Below are 16,952 nucleotides of genomic sequence, written 5' to 3' on the forward strand. Positions count from 1 at the left end.
TCTGTCGGTTTTTATGCAAACTTTTTTTCCAACTCAGTTCATACTGGTATCATTCTACAGCAGATCATGGTATTCAGTATCTTTAACCAAATCAATCAGTTGCATTGGTTTCAAGAACAAAAAAAAAAGACATATACATGATTTCTTATAATGCAAATATTGTGTGTTTATTGATTTGCTCATCCAACTTTTTTTTTTTTTTTTGGTACGGATATATGTCAAAATAAGGTCCAAATTAGCTTCTTTATAGACTGGTTGGTCGCTTTATTTTGCCATATATCTACTATGATAAATAACAACTTCCTCGAGCAAGTTCGCTATACTTCTCATGGAAAACACTACAATGTCTTGTTTTTAGAGAGTGGATCGAGAACTAGAACTGTTGTTAGCAATATATTAGAAAGCAAAGCACACATGATGGACCTTTAAACTATGTCTATTGTCACAAAATTATTCGTTCATCATTAGTCCTTTACTAAACTATTCTTGTTTAGCAATTCCATGGACAGTTTAAATACTTTTTTTTTAAATACGTGATAATTGAGTTTTTGTTTCTGTAGAAAATGACTCATGTAATGCTTTTAAGATTATTTCTTTCAGAAAGCCTTTGTTTCTTCTGGCAGTAGCGATAAACAAACAGGATTTAATTGATCAAGATATCCTATCAAGCGTAGATCAAATCCGCGGAAATACACAAGGCAAAAAAAAAAGTTAAGGAGATATGTGTTGTGGTTTATCACTATCAACCCAAAATGAAAAGGCTGAGTGCTCTAAAAAGAATAATGTTGGTCTAAAGAAAAGTTGAGTATATCTCAAATAAAATTTGCTTTTAGTTCAGTTGGCTATAAGGTACAAAAACGTACACACAAATATTACTACCAATAAATGCTCTTTTAAAAGAAAATACACAACTCTTTGACAAGCACTTTGCTGTCTATTCTTCTAATGTCAAGTATAGAATAACTAAAAAGGAAAAGCATGAGAGCAAAGAAAAGGAATGTTGTTGTTTTTTTATTATTATCATGTAAGCTTTTATTTATATGATATCATAAATCTGCATCTGTATAAACAACCATACTTTATTGTCAAGTTCACAATACAAAATTGAACAGTACTAGTAACAAGAATAATAATAGAATAGAAAAAAGAGAAAGAATAGTTTAAAAAGTCAATGTTTTCTTACAATCGATTTTACAACTTGGAGATGACAGCATCAGTAAATTCTTTAAGAGTGCTGGTACCGCCAATATCAACAGTCTTGGCAACATTGGTGCCAATGGTTTCATAGACAGCAGAAGAAATTCTGTTGGCATGTTCGTCCAAGTTTAAGTGTCTCAACATCATGACAGAAGACAAAAGCATAGCAGTGGGATTAGCAGAGTTTTGGTTTTGAATATCAAGAGCAACATGACGACATCCCTATAAAGTTTTTTTTTTTTTTTTTTTTTTTTTTTTTTTTTTTTTTTTTGGTCAATGATAATCCCTTCCAAATCAAAGTTTACTTACAGGTTCGAACATGGCATATTCACGACCAATGTTACAGCCAGGAATCAAACCGGGACTACCGATTAAACCAGCACCCTACATAGACGAATTAATTCAACCATGTATTTATCAACTCAAAATACTTACAACATTGGAAACAATGTTACCGTACAAGTTGGGCATAACCATAACATCGAATTGTTGAGGACGAGAGACAAGTTGCATGGCAGTGTTGTCAACAATCATGTCATTGACTTCAATATCATGGTGAGCATATTCCTTTGCAACATCACGACAAGTACGCAAAAAGAGACCATCAGCCAATTTCCTTTACAAAAAGAAAAATGAATCGCCTGTATCTATCATTAACCCATTACTTACATGATGTTGGCCTTGTGGATAATGGTGACCTTCTTACGGTTGTTCTTGACAGCGAAATCAAAAGCGAAACGAGCAATACGTTCAGTCTTTGCGCGAGTAATGATCTTGAGAGATTCAACAACACCAGGAACAGACTTTGAAATATAAAAAAAGTCAGATCAAAGATATGCATGATTTATTCCTTTACTTACTTGGTGTTCTAAACCTGAATATTCACCTTCAGTGTTTTCACGAATGATGGCAATATCAACATTACTCAAACGAGATTCAACACCAGGAACATTTTTACAGAGAGAAAGAGAGGCATACATATCAAGATCCTTACGCATAGTGACGTTGAAAGACTTGTGACCAAAACGGGAAGTGGGGGTGAAAAGAGTACCCTTAAGACCGACCTTGTTACGACGGAGAGAAGCAATAGATTCTTGGAAAAGTTCATCATCAGTAGAAGTGATACCAGAAACATCGTATTGTTCAAATTCAACAGGAACACTGGCAGCCTTGAAAACATCCTTTACAGAAGAGGCGAGTTCCTGGCCAATACCGTCACCAGGAATAAGGGTAACGGTGTAATTTCCTCCATACTTCTTGGAAAAGACCTAGTTCAGGTTAAAATACTGCTGAAAAAAAGAAACTATATATATATGTATGTTACTTACAGACTTTTGTTCAGCGGCAGCAGGGGTGGGAATAGAAGCTTGAGAAGCAAAAGCGCGAGTAGCAACCTGTTCTATATGAGCTCAAGTTTATTATTATTGATTTATTCTAACCTTCTTGGCGCTGTTAAGAGCAGTGGGTTTAGCGACGGCCTTAAGAAGCATTTTTAAGTTAAAAAAGAGGAAGAGATAATAGATTTGTAGCGGGACGGATAAAGGCTGGAGGAATTAGAATTTTTTTTTTTTTTTTCAATTCACTCCGGGGTAACCCTTAATAAAAAAGGAGGAATACCACCAAAAAGAGTAAATGCTTTAAATTTACGTCAGACGCGAACTATTCTATTTTTTTTTTATGTAAAGAACCTCAATGCCAAGTGTGTCTAACAATTATTTTGTATTTACTGCAACAAAAAGAAGAAGCTGTCAATGATGAAGAAAAATAAAGTTCGTGTAAATTTGAAAGAGTTGCACGAAGTATTGATATAAACTCTATATGTTTGTATTATCAAGACCTATGTAGCGTTATTTGCCAAACAAGGTAACCATGTTGACATGTACATATCTTCACAAAAAAAAAGTGAGACGATACAGAATATCAGCATGGATTTTTAGATACTGCCTATTCAGAGTCCGTTGTGTAAGCGTGTGTACAATGCTACAGAAATCATGTAAAATCACCGGTTGCTCGGAGGGAACTTTAGATATAAAAAAAAATAGGGTTTATTTTTTCTTCTTTTCCTTTCTCACTTTCTTTCTTTCTCTCAACAATGAATACCGAGATCCGAGATTCTATTGCCCAAACTATCAAAAGTCTCGATAGAGAACTTCGCGAAATCAGTATCAAGGTAAAGAATAACACAAATACGTTTCTTTTAATCTAATAATCATAGATTCATGATGATCCCGAACTAGGCAACAGAGAGTTCCATGCTCATGATCTTTTGACAGCTTACCTCGATAAGAAGGGCTTTGAAGTCACTCGTCAAGCTGCTGGACTCGAAACTGCTTTTATGGCCAAATTTTCTAACAGCAAGTCCGGTAGACGTGTTGGTTTTGTTTGTGAATATGATGCTTTGCCTGGGTAAGACTAGTCAGCATATATATACATATAAGGGCTTTTTTCTTATTTATCTATGTAGTGTTGGCCATGCTTGTGGTCATAATATCATCACTGTGCAAGGTCTTGCTTCTGCTCTCTGTCTCAAGACATTAATGGAGCAAAACTTGGTTGAAGGTACAGTTGTTCTTTTCGGTACTCCTGCTGAGGAGTCTACAAGTGGTAAAGTCAATTTCATCAATAAGGGTATCCTTCAAGATAGTGTTGATTTCTCTATGATGCTTGTAAGTACATATGTGTATGTGTAACCGAAGGAGTTAACCTTTCGTCTAGCACCCTTTTGCTGATGATTCTCTTTATGCCAAAATGTTAGCTTTGGATACCCTTGAAGTTGAATTCTTTGGTAAGGCTTCTCATGCTGGTATGGCACCTTGGAATGGTGTCAACGCTCTTGATGCTCTTATGCAAGGCTTTGATAACGTTGGTTTATTGAGACAACAAATGTTACCCACCGACAGGTACTCTAATATTGTAAAAGGGTAGTCGTATGCTGATATATGATATTCTAATAGAGTTCATGGTGTTATCACTAATGGTGGCAAATCAGCCAATGTCATTCCAGACTATGCTTCTGCCAAATTCATGGCTCGCTCTGTTACCAAAAATCAACTTAAGGAATTGAAGGAACGTGTTGAAAAGTGCTTCTTGGCTGCTGCTCGTGCTACTGGCTGTTCTGTCAATTTGAAATGGGCCGAAATTGGTCCTCTTGACGATGTGTTTATGAACGATGCATTAACAGCTAGCTTCAAGCACTACATGAGAGAAGAAGGTATTACTTACCGCTCAAGATCTGAAGAAGAACAAATCACTACAGGTAGTACTGATATGGGTAACTTCAGTTATGTTGTTCCCTCCATTCATCCTGCTTATGGTATTCATACAACTGCTGCCAATCACACCAAAGAATTCACAGCTGCTGCTCGTACTGAAGTTGCACATCAAGATACACTTCGTGCTGCCAAGTGTCTTTGTTTGACAGCTGCAGAAGTTTTGCGTGACGATGAACTTTATAAGCAAGTCGTTGCTGATTTCAAGAAGGGAAAGCCTCAATAAAAAAAAATAAAGTTTATACATATTCCCCTTTATTCATTGTATATATATCGGACGCGAGCACCCTTTTCTTCATATTTGCCTGCTTTTTGTCTTTCTTGTCTATTTATACTTCTTGACAATACAAACCAAATAGTGCCGACACTGAAGATAGAAATTAAGTATATTTATTGAAAAGTGTACGCCGCTTAAAAAAAAAAGGTGGGGAGGGGATTTATCGACAAAATCGCATGAATAAAAGTGAATCTATTTTTATATTATAGCTGATATACACATCAAATGTTAACTTCATTTTTATCTGCCAGTGACTATATAGCTTTGTGAAGTCTTTCAAAACGTATCAAGTGGCAAAAACCAATTTAGCTTCAAAAACAGATGTTGTGATACACACATGATTAGCTTGAGAAATACATGTAATATGTATTTTTTCCATCCTACATAATTGAAAGCATTGAGAATTTCTCATGAACCTAATTGCATAAACAAATAAAAAAAGAGAAACCTTTTTCTTGTTCGCTTATCTCCCCTTTTTCTCTTTCTTTTTTTTTACACATTCTAGAATGAAGCAAGAAGAATTGATCGATGTTCAATTATGGCAGCGAGCTTCTGAAAACATAGATTGGTTCAAAAAGCCTACATCTATCCTAGGATCACGTCCTGGACCCAACCCTTACACTTGGTTTCCAAATGGCAAGCTCAACACTTGTTACAATTGTCTTGACCGTCATATGAGTGGAAACATGGCAAATCAACCATGTCTCATTTGGGATTCTGCAGCGACAAATACCAAGATTACATTTACGTACGAGCAAGTGTTAGAACAAGTCCAGACACTGGCTGGTGTGTTCCATTCCTATGGTCTGTCCAAAGGAGACACTGTTTTGATCTATATGCCTATGGTACCTGAAGCTGTATTTGCTTTTTTGGCCTGTGCTCGTATGGGTATCGTGCATAGTGTCGTGTTTGGTGGATTTGCCCCAAAGGAACTAGCAAAACGTATAGATGATTGTAAGCCCAAGATTGTCTTGACAGCCAGTTGTGGTATTGAACCAAAAAGAATTATACCTTATAAACGTAAGTACCCTTATAGAAATACGACATCTCATGTAAAACAAAACAAAAAATAAAGCACTTCTTGAAAGTGCTTTGAAATTAACTAGTCATCACGTCCCTATTCGAATTGTGTTTCAAAGACCAGGTCAAGAAAGAGCTTTGATGAACTATGCTCAAGGTGATCGAGATTATGATGATGAAATGGAATACATTCGAAAAAAGAAGGCTCAGTTTAAGCCATGTGTCCCTGTGGATAGTGACGATCCTCTTTATGTATTGTATACAAGCGGAACCACAGGACAGCCTAAGGTATGACAAAAGAGGAGAGTAAGATGCTTTTGTTTACATAGGGAAATAGGGTGTTGTTAGATCAAATGGAGGACATGCCGTTGTATTAAGATGGTCAATAGAGTATGTATTTAATATTAGAAAAGGAGATGTTATTTTCACAGCAAGTGATATTGGGTAAGTTATAAAAACAAAAAAGAGACAAGTTACTGAATGAAATGGTAGCTGGGCAGTCAGTCACAGCTATACCATTTATGGCCCTATGTTGATTGGTGCCACGACTATCTTGTATGAAGGCAAGCCTATAGGCACTCCTGATGCAGGTGTGTTTTGGCGTCTTATCTCTGAATATATGGTTAAGACTATGTTTACTGCTCCTACTGCTGTTCGGGCTATCGCGAGAGAGGATCCTCAGGGCAGTTTGGCCAAGAAATATGATTTGAGCTCACTGACATCTCTCTTTTTGGCTGGTGAAAGAAGCGACCCTGGAACACTTAAATGGTGTCAAAATACAGTGCATAAGAACTGTACAGTGATTGATAACTATTGGAGCACTGAATGTAAGTTTATGGAAATAGGATGAACAATGTCTGATATTGTCTATCTAGTAGGATCTCCTGTTACTGCTATCTGTGCTGGTGTGGTTAAAGATGCACGTAAGGCTGTCAAATGGGGATCAGCGGGTAAACAAGTTCCTGGATCGCGCATCTGTGTCTTGAAAGAAGGCAGCTTGGAAGAAGCAAAAGAACCTAATCAGTTTGGAAATATCGTCTTAAAACTCCCTTTGCCTCCTGGCGCTTTCCCAGGATTATGGAATAATGAAACAGGCTATAAGGCAAGTTATTTTGATAAATATCCTGGGTATTTTGATACAGGCGATGCTGGTCTGGTTGATGAAGAAGGTTATGTTTATATCATGTCTCGCACAGACGATATCATCAACGTGGCAGGTCATCGCCTTTCCACTGGATCGATTGAGCAAATTCTTGCTTCGCATCCTTTAGTGGCAGAATGTTGTGTTGTCCCTTTACCAGACAAATTAAAGGGCCATGTTCCTTTGGGTATACTTGTTTTGAAGCATCAAAAAATGACTTTAGATCAACAAGTGCTAAATAAGGAATTAGTGGAAGCTACACGTCGGGATTTGGGAGCGATTGCATGCTTTGAAAAGGTTGTAATTGTGTCCCGCTTACCCAAAACAAGAAGTGGTAAAGTCTTAAGAAGAAGCATTCGAGAAATGGTGGAGGGTAAAGAAGTTAAGGTACCCGCCACTATTGAAGATGAAGATGCTCTTTATGAAATTTATCGCGTATTGAAACAGCATGATTTAATTCCTCCTTTACTCAACAAATTGTAATAAACAAGCGGAGTTTGTCTATAAATGAACAAAGAAAACATACATATTCAGGGGTAAAGAAAGGAGAGACAACTGATTTAATGATACTTGTTTGGGCAAGATGTTTATATTGAAACAGCATGCGTGTCTGTTTAGCAAGTGAGAATAAAATGAGGTCATGTTGTACAAAGAGTCAATATGACCTTTTAAGACTATTGGAGAACCGCATTGTGTTTTGTTTTTTATTTTTGCAGCAAAATTTAATATAAAGAAATTTACAAAGCTTGAGATTGATTATCCCACCACCAAAAAGATCTATCAGAATTTGAACTATTGATCAATGCTGACTGGATCAATGTATCATACAGTTCTTCCATATAAGAACAAGATGATAATGATGAATATGATGAGTATGAAGAAGATGCAGGAAGGTATGATGACAATGAAGATGAGAGTGTAACTGGAGTTTTCTTTTCGTCTGATGAAGCGAAATCACGATCCTCAGGCAAAAGGGGTGGCAAGTTAATATCATTTCGATTGGTTTCACAAGGCATGCTGTTTGCAAGTTGTACAACCGATAATAGAAATTGACCAGCAAGATGTCTCATCAAGTCTGGAGTTTCTTTGGGTTTTTCAATTTTGTTACTGAGAATAGCTTGATAGTCCCAGGCAGGCATGACAGCATTAGAGACAAGTATACAGTTATCTTGTTGGCGGTAGGAATCTGTTGCTTTTGTACCTAAGATGCTGATATCTTTGTTCAAGTTGGGCTTGGGTATACGGGGCGATGAAGGATTGGCGTTGTTCTTTTGTGATAATTGTTGTTGCAAAATTTGGTTTTGTCTTTTTAAAGAGTCCATCTCTTTGCAAAGTTTTTTGTTTTCGTCTTCTGCTTGCATCAGCTTCTCTTTTAGTGCTTCAGCTGCTTTTTTGTGTTCATTTACTTGTCCTTCCAAAGTGGAAATATATTCTAAGGACAGAGTTTAGTTTGATTGGTTGTTTTTTTTATAGCTTTACCTTTTCTTCTGACTCTAAAGTTTCTAGCAGATATTTTATTGCGCAGTTGACGACGCTCTTTTGGTGTAAGCTTCTTGAGGTCAATACCATCTGCTTCAGCATAGGCTTCCAATGAGATAGATTCTTCCGGCATAGAAGCAAGCGAACTTCTTCTGACCGCAGTTGTTTTATCATCCGCCACCTTTGATAAAGAAGGCGAAACATCCTGTAAAGTTTCAAAAGCAGAATTCATAGGTGGCATCAATGTCATATCAGTAGATGTAATAGTGCTTGGAGAGAGCACAGGCATAGAAGGAGTTGTTCCGGCATTTATTGTGGGAGGAGCAAAAATGCTGGAGGGCGCAGCAGTTTGAATTTCTGTCGTGGGCAAAGTTTGGAACAAGACTTGGTCTGTTTGTTGTTGTTGTTGTTGTTGTTGATTTTGTTGTTGTTCGCGTAAAGCAAGTTGGCGTTTCGCGATTTCAATAAGCTGCTTGATTTGTTCAATGGTAGGCATACTAGTAAGAGGTTCTATCTTTATCTCAGGTTCCAAAATGGCTGTTTGTTGAGGTGGCGTGATAGGTTGTTCAAGCAAGAAATCTGTGTGATGATTAAAATAATAATCACTACTATTAAAATCTTCAGCAGCAGCAGTAGCAGCAGAGGGAGTAGTGGTGTCTACCCATTCCATATCTACAATGTCTTCAAAGTTCATATTATATATATATATAAAAAGTAAGGAGGAAAAAGAAAGAAATGCAAAAAAAGGATGTTGTTTAATCAGCAACTTTTCATATCGTCTAAAATCAAGTCACATGATATAATACGTGTGCGGAAAAAGACATATGTTTTGCCTTAACTTGATTGGTACGGACAACAGAGATATATTTATATGGAGAAGGTACCAGAAACTCTTATCGCACTTTTAAAAAAGTCAGTATCGTATGTTTTCAGACTGCTTCAAGAATTGTGTGTTTACTAATGAAATACTTTAAACATTTCTCGCATAATATACTTCAATTGTGATGATAGACGGTTAAGCTTCCAAAGTGAGATAGTTTTATTTATTTAAAATGGATTGATTTGAGCATCAGACGTCCTTGAAGCATGGAGACTATTAAAGTCGTTTTTGGTGCCAATTTCGACGGCAAAAAATCTGGTACATGTGGCAAGAGTAGAAATGAAAACATCTACTTCAAGAGCCGCTCTTACAGTCGACGAAACTAGGTTGGGCCAATAAAAAAAAAAATGGTCATTTCCAAATTAAATTGGGACAGAGTTGCAAAAATGGGACGCCAATAGGAATTTGGGACAGAGATGTGAAAACGGGACACGGAAGCGAAAATGAAAATGGGACGACAATGTTAGTATCTTTCATACGAATCAAAATTGATTTATTTACCTATTGATAAGAGTTAAAAAATGGAAAGATTTATTTTTGAGAAGACCTCTTGCCTGTAGAATCCTTAAGCCTTTGCTACTTAAAGCTCAGGCACCACATTCGAGATGGCGCTTTGTCGGGTGAGCATGGTAGGACATCCTTGGCCGTTCCAAATAGATTGAGCTATTGTGAACATATTCTTCGAAGCCATTACGTCTCGATTCCAAAAAAAAAAATATTACAGTTTTTGCAAACTAATACTTGATGAATCTTCCGTTTTTCGATACCACTTCCTTGCGTAATATGCTCCAATTTATTTTCAAGGCACGAGTTGCAAGTCTTTATGATACAGAAGTGTCAATATTCAAATTATGACCAAGTAAACATTACATACCTTGGAATTCTTATACTCGTCTATATCCAGAAGTAACAACTCTTCGCGTTTTTCACGAATTCTTAACTGTCTGTACAACTTTTCAATGACGCCATAACGTAAACCTTTAAACTTGACATACGACTTGTTTTTCAAATCATCTCCAAAAACAATCAATGGCATTTTACTTTGATCACCTTCTTCAAACTTTTCCTTATGTGCTCTTCATTCAAATTATTAAGAATATTGCTTTAAGGAGAAGAATATAAGAAATATGTGCTATACCTTGACCTCATTCCCCCTGTATTTGGTGAATAATTATCATGATGACCGTATTGATAACTGCTTGATGTCTTGCGTCTCTTCCGCTTATTCTTTTTGGTGTTCTTTCTTTTTCTTTTGTTATATATTTTTTTGTGCCATTAATGAGAATGTTGACTGCATTTTCGATTGCTTGTTGAGAGCCTTTGTAGTTGCACCATTTGATTTTAGCAGTGTTAAAGCCGTAAAAATTTACTAACGCTCGAAAATGTTGAAGAGCATACATAACATATTCTGTATAATGTTGGAGTTTTGCAGTTTTGGGTGAGGGAAAGTGGGTTTCAATCTGCTCTATATTCAACCTTTTCTTTCTATCTTGCTCTAGTTTTTGTCGGTTGACAGTGCCATTCATGTTGTAATACTCGGCAGTCGACAAACGCCTCAAGTCATTTTTACCATGATAGGATACAAAGACATCAGACCTATTTGGATCGACAGTGCAAGGATGAAAGTAACGATCAACCTCTTCACTAGTGAAATCATCTACCTTCAGGGATACTTTATCGTTGGGTGATATGGAATGAACCTTCCTGCAGAATGAGACCCTACATGTATATCCATCTGTGTAGATACTGTTTAAGAACATTTTTTCTTTTCTTTGTGGTAATTGTTGTAAATCTTCAAAGCTGTATATGTAAGATCATTGTGAGTGAACTGCCTGTATCAATTATTTTAAAATCAAAATTATCATAGAAGCATCTTTGAGTAAAGTTAAACACCGTCTCTTCAGGTTTTTTTGGACTACCTCTTCCAAAAATACCAGCTATGTTTTGGTCATCTACTTTTATAAAACGCCATTTAAAACCTGGATTAGGAAATAAACTGAATAGCCTTGGTGGTTGAAATTTTGGTGGTTGCAATTCGTTCTTGCTGTTGTTGTTCTCTGTTGATGAATTACGCTGTTTTGGCTCCTTCTTCTTTTTCTTCTTTGGTCTTCTCCTTTGCTGGATTAATGGCACTACTGCTTCTACGGATTGTTGCTCTTGCTGGGCCACTTCTATTTGTGATTGCTGATTTTTGGCAATTGTTGACTCGTAGTTCTCAAGTATATACCTCAAAGCCGGTAGTATGTCAAAGGGAGCTTTGTTCAATACATCCCTGATTAAGGAGGTAGCAGATAATCTGTTTCTTATTTGTAACATTAAAGGGTTTAGGGACAGACAAACCCTTGCTTTCATTTGCTCATTTAACGAGCTTGCTATGTTTTCAGCGGTAATAGTTGTCGGACCAGAGGAAAATAATGTTTCCATTACGTGATTGTACACAATGTACTTCACTTCTGGCATCTTTAAGTTCTATTAATGAGTATTATTAGTTCCGTTGGCAAAAAAAGTTAGGCTTGGGCTTGATCCTACATGACTTACGTCAAAAGAAGTGCGCGGCTTATATATGAAATAGTTGGATATTATATTTTCAACGTTTTCAATATAATAATTATTGTAACATGTTGCGATTGTTTCACAGGCAGTCGATAAAACTTGACCATAGTTTTTTATGTCTTGAATTTTTACCAGAATCATTCAACTCATCCCATGTTTCGTGCAGATGAGGGATATGATAAGAATATTTTTGAGCAAATTCGCCAATCTCCATATTTCCATTGATTAGACGACACACAGAATACCAAAAGTTTTGCTGAAAAAATTCATTGCTCAAGCCTTGTGGGTGTTTTAAAATGTAATAATTCACAAATAATTGGGCTTTGAAGATAACTTCCCTCAGGAACAGAGACAGGCCTTGTATTTTTTCTAGAATCACATTAAAAGCATTATCATCAGGCGTTCGTATGAATGACCTCAAGGGAATTGACACTGAATATCTTTCATTTGAAGAGCCCAGACTGTGCTGAATTAATTCTGATAAATTGAAATTGTAGTTCTGGCATTTTTTACTTGCGGAAGCATGTCCTCTCTCGCCAAATGATTTACATATCACACCTTGCGTAGATGGTAGAGAACTACGCGCAATTTTTGCGTCCTTTTTGAGTTTCTTCTCTTCAAACGTATCTTTACGCTTGACGCCTTGTAAAAAATGTAAGCTTTCTTGACAGTTTTTTTATCAGCAAAACACTTTACCTCGCTTTATTGTCGGTTGTCTTGTTTGGTTTTCTGCTAATCCATGTTGTTGCGTCGAAAACAAGATTGCAAACACTCTTCCGTTCTTAATTTAGCTGTCTATGGCATTCAATGCATTAAAAGCAAGTTGACTCTCATGAAGACTACCTTGGACTCTCACTCGGATTGCTTCCAGATCGTTGAGTTAAGAAGTGCTAGTATTCCTACAACTTGGGCACAAAGAACTGATATGATTAGAGTATTCGAGCTTCTGGTTTGCTTACACGTGAGTAGAAAAGATTTTTCTCATATTTTTTCTTGCTCACTTTTAGACATTAAATAGAATGAATTGAAGGAACAATGCTTTTTGGGGAATTGTTGGTCTACCAACAAAATCAAATAATACATGTCATGCTAGTGAATCTCGTACATATGTTACGACAGGTCCGCCATATCAGACCAAATTAAAAAAAGTTTGCTTATCAAACATAAAAGATATAAATAGTTGTCTTTTTCGCCATTTCATACACGTTTCAGTGATGTCAAAGATATTTCATATAGCTAAGAAAAGAATTTATTTCAAGTCTATAAATCTTTTGGAAAACTTCCACAATACATTTTGTACTTTTGCTGCAAGAACAAAGCGGAATATCTTTTCTTCTTGGTACTTCTGTTGTTGCACTTAATGAGGATCAATCTGATATGCTCAGAAACAGGAGAGTTGACCGCATGCGGATCAATTTTGATCTACTCACCGATGACGAATGCAAGCTGGAGTTCCACTTTACTTTAGCTGAAGTAACATACGTCTATGATTATGTGACAATAGGATGTGCTGCAAACAAAACCCATTCTTCTAAAAAAAATTACGATATTGGTTTCTTTCAAAATACAATAATTTATTTTCTAGCAATAACGTATAGGCAAAAGATGCATTTATTTGAAAAGCTTGTTAAATTCTCGACCAATCAACATTCTTCTAATCTCGCTTGTTCCAGCGCCAATTTCGTATAATTTAGCATCACGCAAGATTCGGCCAGTGGGGTATTCCATAGTGTAGCCATTACCGCCAAGACATTGGATAGCATCAAGTGCTACTTCTGTTGCTCTTTCTGCTGAGTACAAAATTGCGCCTGCACAATCCTTGTTACTGATATTGCCTTGATCGCAAGCTTTACCAACGGCATAAACATAGGCACGCGATGCATTCATTTTTGTATACATATCAGCTAATTTGCCTTGTATAAGCTATATTTGGGAGGAAAAGTGTTTCAGTATTCATTATTCACTGGCGTTTGTTTGTTTACCTGGAATTCACCAATAGGAAAACCGAATTGTTTACGTTCATGGACATAAGGAATGGTTACATCTAAAGCAGCTTGCATTAACCTATTACTATCATAAGCTACTTTGTCAGGTACAATGTTAATTACCCCAAAGGACCACCAGAAAGAACAAGACGTTCAAGGTCTAAACCACTCATGAGAACATAAACACCTTTGTTTACTTCTCCCAACACATTTTCAGCAGGGACTTCGCAGTCTTCAAAAATCAATTCACATGTGTTTGAACCACGCATACCCAACTTGTCAAACTTAGGTCCTCGAGAGAAGCCCTTAAAATCCTGTATAGAATATATCAGCCTGTATTGTTCTCGTATCACACTTACCTTTTCAATCAAAAAAGCAGTAATACCCTTAGGCCCAGCATTAGGTTCAGTCTTGGCATAGACCACCAAAACATCAGCATCAGGACCATTTGTGATCCAGAACTTATTACCATTCAATACATAACGATCCCCTTTCTTTTCAGCACGTAATTTCATGCTGACTACATCGGAACCAGCACCAGGTTCAGACATGGCCAAAGCACCCACATGCTCACCTGAAATGAGCTTGGGCAAATATTTCTCTTTTTGTGCCTTATTACCATTACGTGTAATTTGATTGACACACAAGTTAGAATGAGCACCATAACTCAAGGCGACAGAACCACTAGCACGGGAAATTTCTTCCATAACAAGTGTATGTTCAAAGTAACCTAAGCCAAGACCACCGTATTCTTGAGGGGCAGTGACACCCAAAAGACCCATTTCACCAAACTTCTTCCACATATCCATAGGGAATTCGTTTTCCTTATCAATCGAAGCTGCTCGAGGAGCAAGTTCAATATTGACCCAGTTATGGACTGCTTCACGTAACTCTTCTTGTTGAGGTGTCAGGTTGGCAACTGCATGATTATAAGTAGAGAAACCAGCGGATCGTTGTGCCAAGTGTCGGTGAATAGAAGATTTCTTTAAATCAATTAGAAAGAAAAGAGTAGGAAATTTACTTACATTAAACACACTCTTTGAGATTCTAGATAACATTGCTTACAAACAAAGAAAAAAAAAAGGAGAAAGGGGAACAGAAAAAAACAAAACAAAAAATAAATCGTGAGAAAAATGGCTTGAGTATGATCTTTATTGTTCCCACGGCTAGTCGAGTATGACAAATAGTTTACAAGGCCATCATAATACTTTTCTCAAAAGAAAAGGCTTCTATTGCTGATGTACCTAAATCTTTTCCTATTCCAGATAGGTTTCTGCCTCCAAATGGTAAAGAAGGAGGCATGATGTTGTATGTATTGACCCAAACATAGCCAGCTTTGATCTTATTGGCTGCATAGTGTGCCTTTTTTAAATCTTGAGAAAATACGCCCGCCGCAAGTCCATATTCGGACCGATTCACTCTTTCAACCGCTTCATTCAGGTCATCAAAAGGAGTGAGTATACTTAGAACAGGACCGAAAATTTCTTCCACGGCTAAAGGAGAATCATCAGGAATATGAGCGAATAGAGTAGGTGGAATAAAATAGCCTTGGTTGGGTTCTCGAATTTTGCCTGCTATCAAAGGTGGATGGTTACCCTCAATATACTTTTTCACTCGTAAATATTGATGTTTGTCAATTAAGGGGCCATAAAGATAATGAAATTCTGACTCCTTTGAATCTATTGTTGCTCTCCAGGAGGTCTCGACTGTGTTTGTGAGTTGCTGAAGAAATTTATCATAAATCGATCTTTGTACCAAGACTCGAGAGATAGCACAGCAATTTTGTCCTGCATTGGAAAATGCGCCCATAGCAATGTGTTCAACGGCAGACTCCAAGTCAGCGTCTTCGCATACAATGGCTGCATTCTTGCCACCACATTCAAGTGTCAATGGTAACAACCGGTTCGCTGCACGACGCATGATTTCTTGCCCAACTTTGGTCGAACCTGTAAAACTTGTTTTGTCTGTCTGGTCAATCAATGCTTGACTCACATCAACCCCTCCAGGCAAGACATTGAGTACACCAGGAGGTAAAATATCAGTTGCTAAATCAGCCAAGGCTAGTGACGATAAAGGTGTCTGTGGGGCTGGCTTTACAATAGCACAATTACCAGCAGCCAAGGCTGGCCCTAACTTCCAGCCTGTTAGAAGAAGGGGATAATTAAAGGAGGTGATTAATGAAACTGTGCCTAGAGGCTCTCGAGTCGTGAATGCATGCATGTTGTGAAACTGCTGTGACTGGCCATAGAACTTATCGCAGTAACCAGCATAATACCGAAGACAATCAATTACATCGTTTACTTCATAAAGCGCGTCTCCCAAGGGCTTTCCTGTTTGAGCAGACTCAATTTCTGCCATATCATGCTCATGTTCCTCAAGTTTTTGAGCCAAGGCAAGTAGACGATCTCGTCTAAACTTGTGATCAGTTTGCCACTCTGAACTGATGGTGGCATCCTTTGCACTCACAAGAGCTTCTTGAACTTGGGTGAGAGAGGCTTCATATATTTTGTCAAGGGGTAATGCATTGACAGGATTAATAAGTTCTCGAGGTGAGAGGTTTGGTTTGACAAATTGCCCATGAATATAAGGAGTCCATTGCTTCCATAATCGACGCGACATTTTTAGACAAAGAAAGAGGAAAAACTATTTATATATTTACTCGTGCAGATCAAGTTTAGTAATTAAAAAAAAAAAGAGGAGACCCCCTCCTTTTTACAGAATTAGGAGAAGCAGTAAATGTATAAATACCTGTCAGAATGAGTACCAACAAAAGACTTCATTACCATCTTATCTATTATGAAGTTCTTTACTGTTCTCGCTATCCTCTCTGTTGCTGCTTTGGCTACTGCTGCCCCTTGTGGTCATGGAGACAACAACTCTAACCACGAAGATAACAGCAAGCACATCAACAAGGAAAACAACCAATCTATTGGTAGCGTTGGTAGCAAGGGTGCCAATAGTGGTCTTGTAAGTGTAGTTTAATGCAATTTGTACTGACTTAGTCTAGCTCTCTGGTCTTCTCGGTGATACTCACATCTTGAGCCATGAAGAAACGAACAACTATGTCTCTCAATCTGCCAAGAACAACTAATTCGTTTTCTGATTCCTGCTTCATTGTACTCAATATTCTAATTTTCATTCAAAAAAATAA

At 37.2% G+C, this 16,952-nt stretch overlaps 10 protein-coding genes across 10 annotated transcripts; 4 read left to right on the forward strand and 6 right to left on the reverse strand.

The window, feature by feature from the left end:
- Positions 1-825: 825 nt before the first annotated feature.
- Positions 826-2,729, reverse strand: B0P05DRAFT_600123 (isocitrate dehydrogenase, NAD-dependent). The gene is made up of 7 exons (XM_051583219.1): positions 2,637-2,729; positions 2,526-2,591; positions 2,058-2,465; positions 1,867-2,000; positions 1,633-1,813; positions 1,507-1,581; positions 826-1,419 (listed from the first exon to the last, which is right to left on the reverse strand). Exons 1-7 carry the CDS (start codon positions 2,685-2,687, stop codon positions 1,192-1,194), a joined length of 1,143 nt encoding a protein of 380 aa, XP_051430498.1. The 5' UTR covers positions 2,688-2,729; the 3' UTR covers positions 826-1,191.
- A 560-nt stretch (positions 2,730-3,289) lies between these two features.
- B0P05DRAFT_479087 (uncharacterized protein) lies at positions 3,290-4,692 on the forward strand (the record flags this gene model as incomplete). Its single annotated transcript, XM_051575051.1, has 5 exons — positions 3,290-3,367; positions 3,413-3,603; positions 3,662-3,863; positions 3,913-4,097; positions 4,152-4,692. 5 exons carry the CDS (start codon positions 3,290-3,292, stop codon positions 4,690-4,692), a joined length of 1,197 nt encoding a protein of 398 aa, XP_051430499.1.
- A 725-nt stretch (positions 4,693-5,417) lies between these two features.
- Positions 5,418-7,387, forward strand: B0P05DRAFT_581682 (uncharacterized protein; the record flags this gene model as incomplete). The annotated part of the gene is made up of 5 exons (XM_051582124.1): positions 5,418-5,763; positions 5,819-6,051; positions 6,101-6,207; positions 6,256-6,590; positions 6,639-7,387. 5 exons carry the CDS (start codon positions 5,418-5,420, stop codon positions 7,385-7,387), a joined length of 1,770 nt encoding a protein of 589 aa, XP_051430500.1.
- Positions 7,388-7,641: 254 nt separating this feature from the next.
- B0P05DRAFT_575264 (uncharacterized protein) lies at positions 7,642-9,077 on the reverse strand (the record flags this gene model as incomplete). The annotated part of the gene is made up of 2 exons (XM_051581635.1): positions 7,642-8,336; positions 8,384-9,077. The coding sequence occupies 2 exons, from the start codon at positions 9,075-9,077 to the stop codon at positions 7,642-7,644; spliced, it is 1,389 nt and encodes a 462-aa protein (XP_051430501.1).
- Positions 9,078-9,822: 745 nt separating this feature from the next.
- On the reverse strand, positions 9,823-10,350 carry B0P05DRAFT_560414 (uncharacterized protein). Its single transcript, XM_051580363.1, has 2 exons — positions 10,138-10,350; positions 9,823-10,082 (listed from the first exon to the last, which is right to left on the reverse strand). Exons 1-2 carry the CDS (start codon positions 10,297-10,299, stop codon positions 9,954-9,956), a joined length of 291 nt encoding a protein of 96 aa, XP_051430502.1. The 5' UTR covers positions 10,300-10,350; the 3' UTR covers positions 9,823-9,953.
- B0P05DRAFT_581683 (uncharacterized protein) lies at positions 10,290-12,030 on the reverse strand (the record flags this gene model as incomplete). Its single annotated transcript, XM_051582125.1, has 5 exons — positions 10,290-10,337; positions 10,460-10,920; positions 11,093-11,732; positions 11,793-11,796; positions 11,921-12,030. 5 exons carry the CDS (start codon positions 12,028-12,030, stop codon positions 10,290-10,292), a joined length of 1,263 nt encoding a protein of 420 aa, XP_051430503.1.
- A 482-nt stretch (positions 12,031-12,512) lies between these two features.
- Positions 12,513-12,946, forward strand: B0P05DRAFT_287114 (uncharacterized protein). Its single transcript, XM_051573445.1, has 2 exons — positions 12,513-12,777; positions 12,835-12,946. The coding sequence occupies exons 1-2, from the start codon at positions 12,556-12,558 to the stop codon at positions 12,892-12,894; spliced, it is 282 nt and encodes a 93-aa protein (XP_051430504.1). The 5' UTR covers positions 12,513-12,555; the 3' UTR covers positions 12,895-12,946.
- Positions 12,947-13,032: 86 nt separating this feature from the next.
- B0P05DRAFT_560430 (acyl-CoA dehydrogenase/oxidase) lies at positions 13,033-14,959 on the reverse strand. The gene is made up of 4 exons (XM_051580364.1): positions 14,161-14,959; positions 13,925-14,115; positions 13,799-13,880; positions 13,033-13,739 (listed from the first exon to the last, which is right to left on the reverse strand). The coding sequence occupies exons 1-4, from the start codon at positions 14,857-14,859 to the stop codon at positions 13,428-13,430; spliced, it is 1,284 nt and encodes a 427-aa protein (XP_051430505.1). The 5' UTR covers positions 14,860-14,959; the 3' UTR covers positions 13,033-13,427.
- A 30-nt stretch (positions 14,960-14,989) lies between these two features.
- On the reverse strand, positions 14,990-16,021 carry B0P05DRAFT_479193 (aldehyde dehydrogenase domain-containing protein; the record flags this gene model as incomplete). Its single annotated transcript, XM_051575058.1, has 1 exon — positions 14,990-16,021. One exon carries the CDS (start codon positions 16,019-16,021, stop codon positions 14,990-14,992), a length of 1,032 nt encoding a protein of 343 aa, XP_051430506.1.
- Positions 16,022-16,597: 576 nt separating this feature from the next.
- B0P05DRAFT_591391 (uncharacterized protein) lies at positions 16,598-16,892 on the forward strand (the record flags this gene model as incomplete). Its single annotated transcript, XM_051582904.1, has 2 exons — positions 16,598-16,768; positions 16,809-16,892. The coding sequence occupies 2 exons, from the start codon at positions 16,598-16,600 to the stop codon at positions 16,890-16,892; spliced, it is 255 nt and encodes an 84-aa protein (XP_051430507.1).
- Between the last annotated feature and the right edge of the window lie 60 nt (positions 16,893-16,952).

Source organism: Gilbertella persicaria (assembly GCF_025201335.1).
Source record: "Gilbertella persicaria strain CBS 190.32 chromosome Unknown B0P05scaffold_57, whole genome shotgun sequence".
In the NCBI taxonomy this organism is placed as follows: domain Eukaryota; kingdom Fungi; phylum Mucoromycota; class Mucoromycetes; order Mucorales; family Choanephoraceae; genus Gilbertella; species Gilbertella persicaria.

Coding starts and splice junctions, on each gene's coding strand:
- B0P05DRAFT_600123 (XM_051583219.1), bottom strand. CDS start 2,687: ATGCTTCTTAAGGCCGTCGCTAAACCCACTGCTCTTAACAGCGCCAAG. Junction 2,001..2,057: donor ATTCAGGTTTAGAACACCAA/GTAAGTAAAGGA, acceptor TATATTTCAAAG/TCTGTTCCTGGTGTTGTTGA. Junction 1,420..1,506: donor AATATGCCATGTTCGAACCT/GTAAGTAAACTT, acceptor AAAACTTTATAG/GGATGTCGTCATGTTGCTCT.
- B0P05DRAFT_560414 (XM_051580363.1), bottom strand. CDS start 10,299: ATGCCATTGATTGTTTTTGGAGATGATTTGAAAAACAAGTCGTATGTC. Junction 10,083..10,137: donor ACGAGTATAAGAATTCCAAG/GTATGTAATGTT, acceptor TGTATCATAAAG/ACTTGCAACTCGTGCCTTGA.
- B0P05DRAFT_287114 (XM_051573445.1), top strand. CDS start 12,556: ATGTTGTTGCGTCGAAAACAAGATTGCAAACACTCTTCCGTTCTTAAT. Junction 12,778..12,834: donor AGCTTCTGGTTTGCTTACAC/GTGAGTAGAAAA, acceptor GACATTAAATAG/AATGAATTGAAGGAACAATG.
- B0P05DRAFT_560430 (XM_051580364.1), bottom strand. CDS start 14,859: ATGTTATCTAGAATCTCAAAGAGTGTGTTTAATGTAAGTAAATTTCCT. Junction 14,116..14,160: donor CTGCTTTTTTGATTGAAAAG/GTAAGTGTGATA, acceptor TATTCTATACAG/GATTTTAAGGGCTTCTCTCG. Junction 13,740..13,798: donor TTCCTATTGGTGAATTCCAG/GTAAACAAACAA, acceptor TCCCAAATATAG/CTTATACAAGGCAAATTAGC.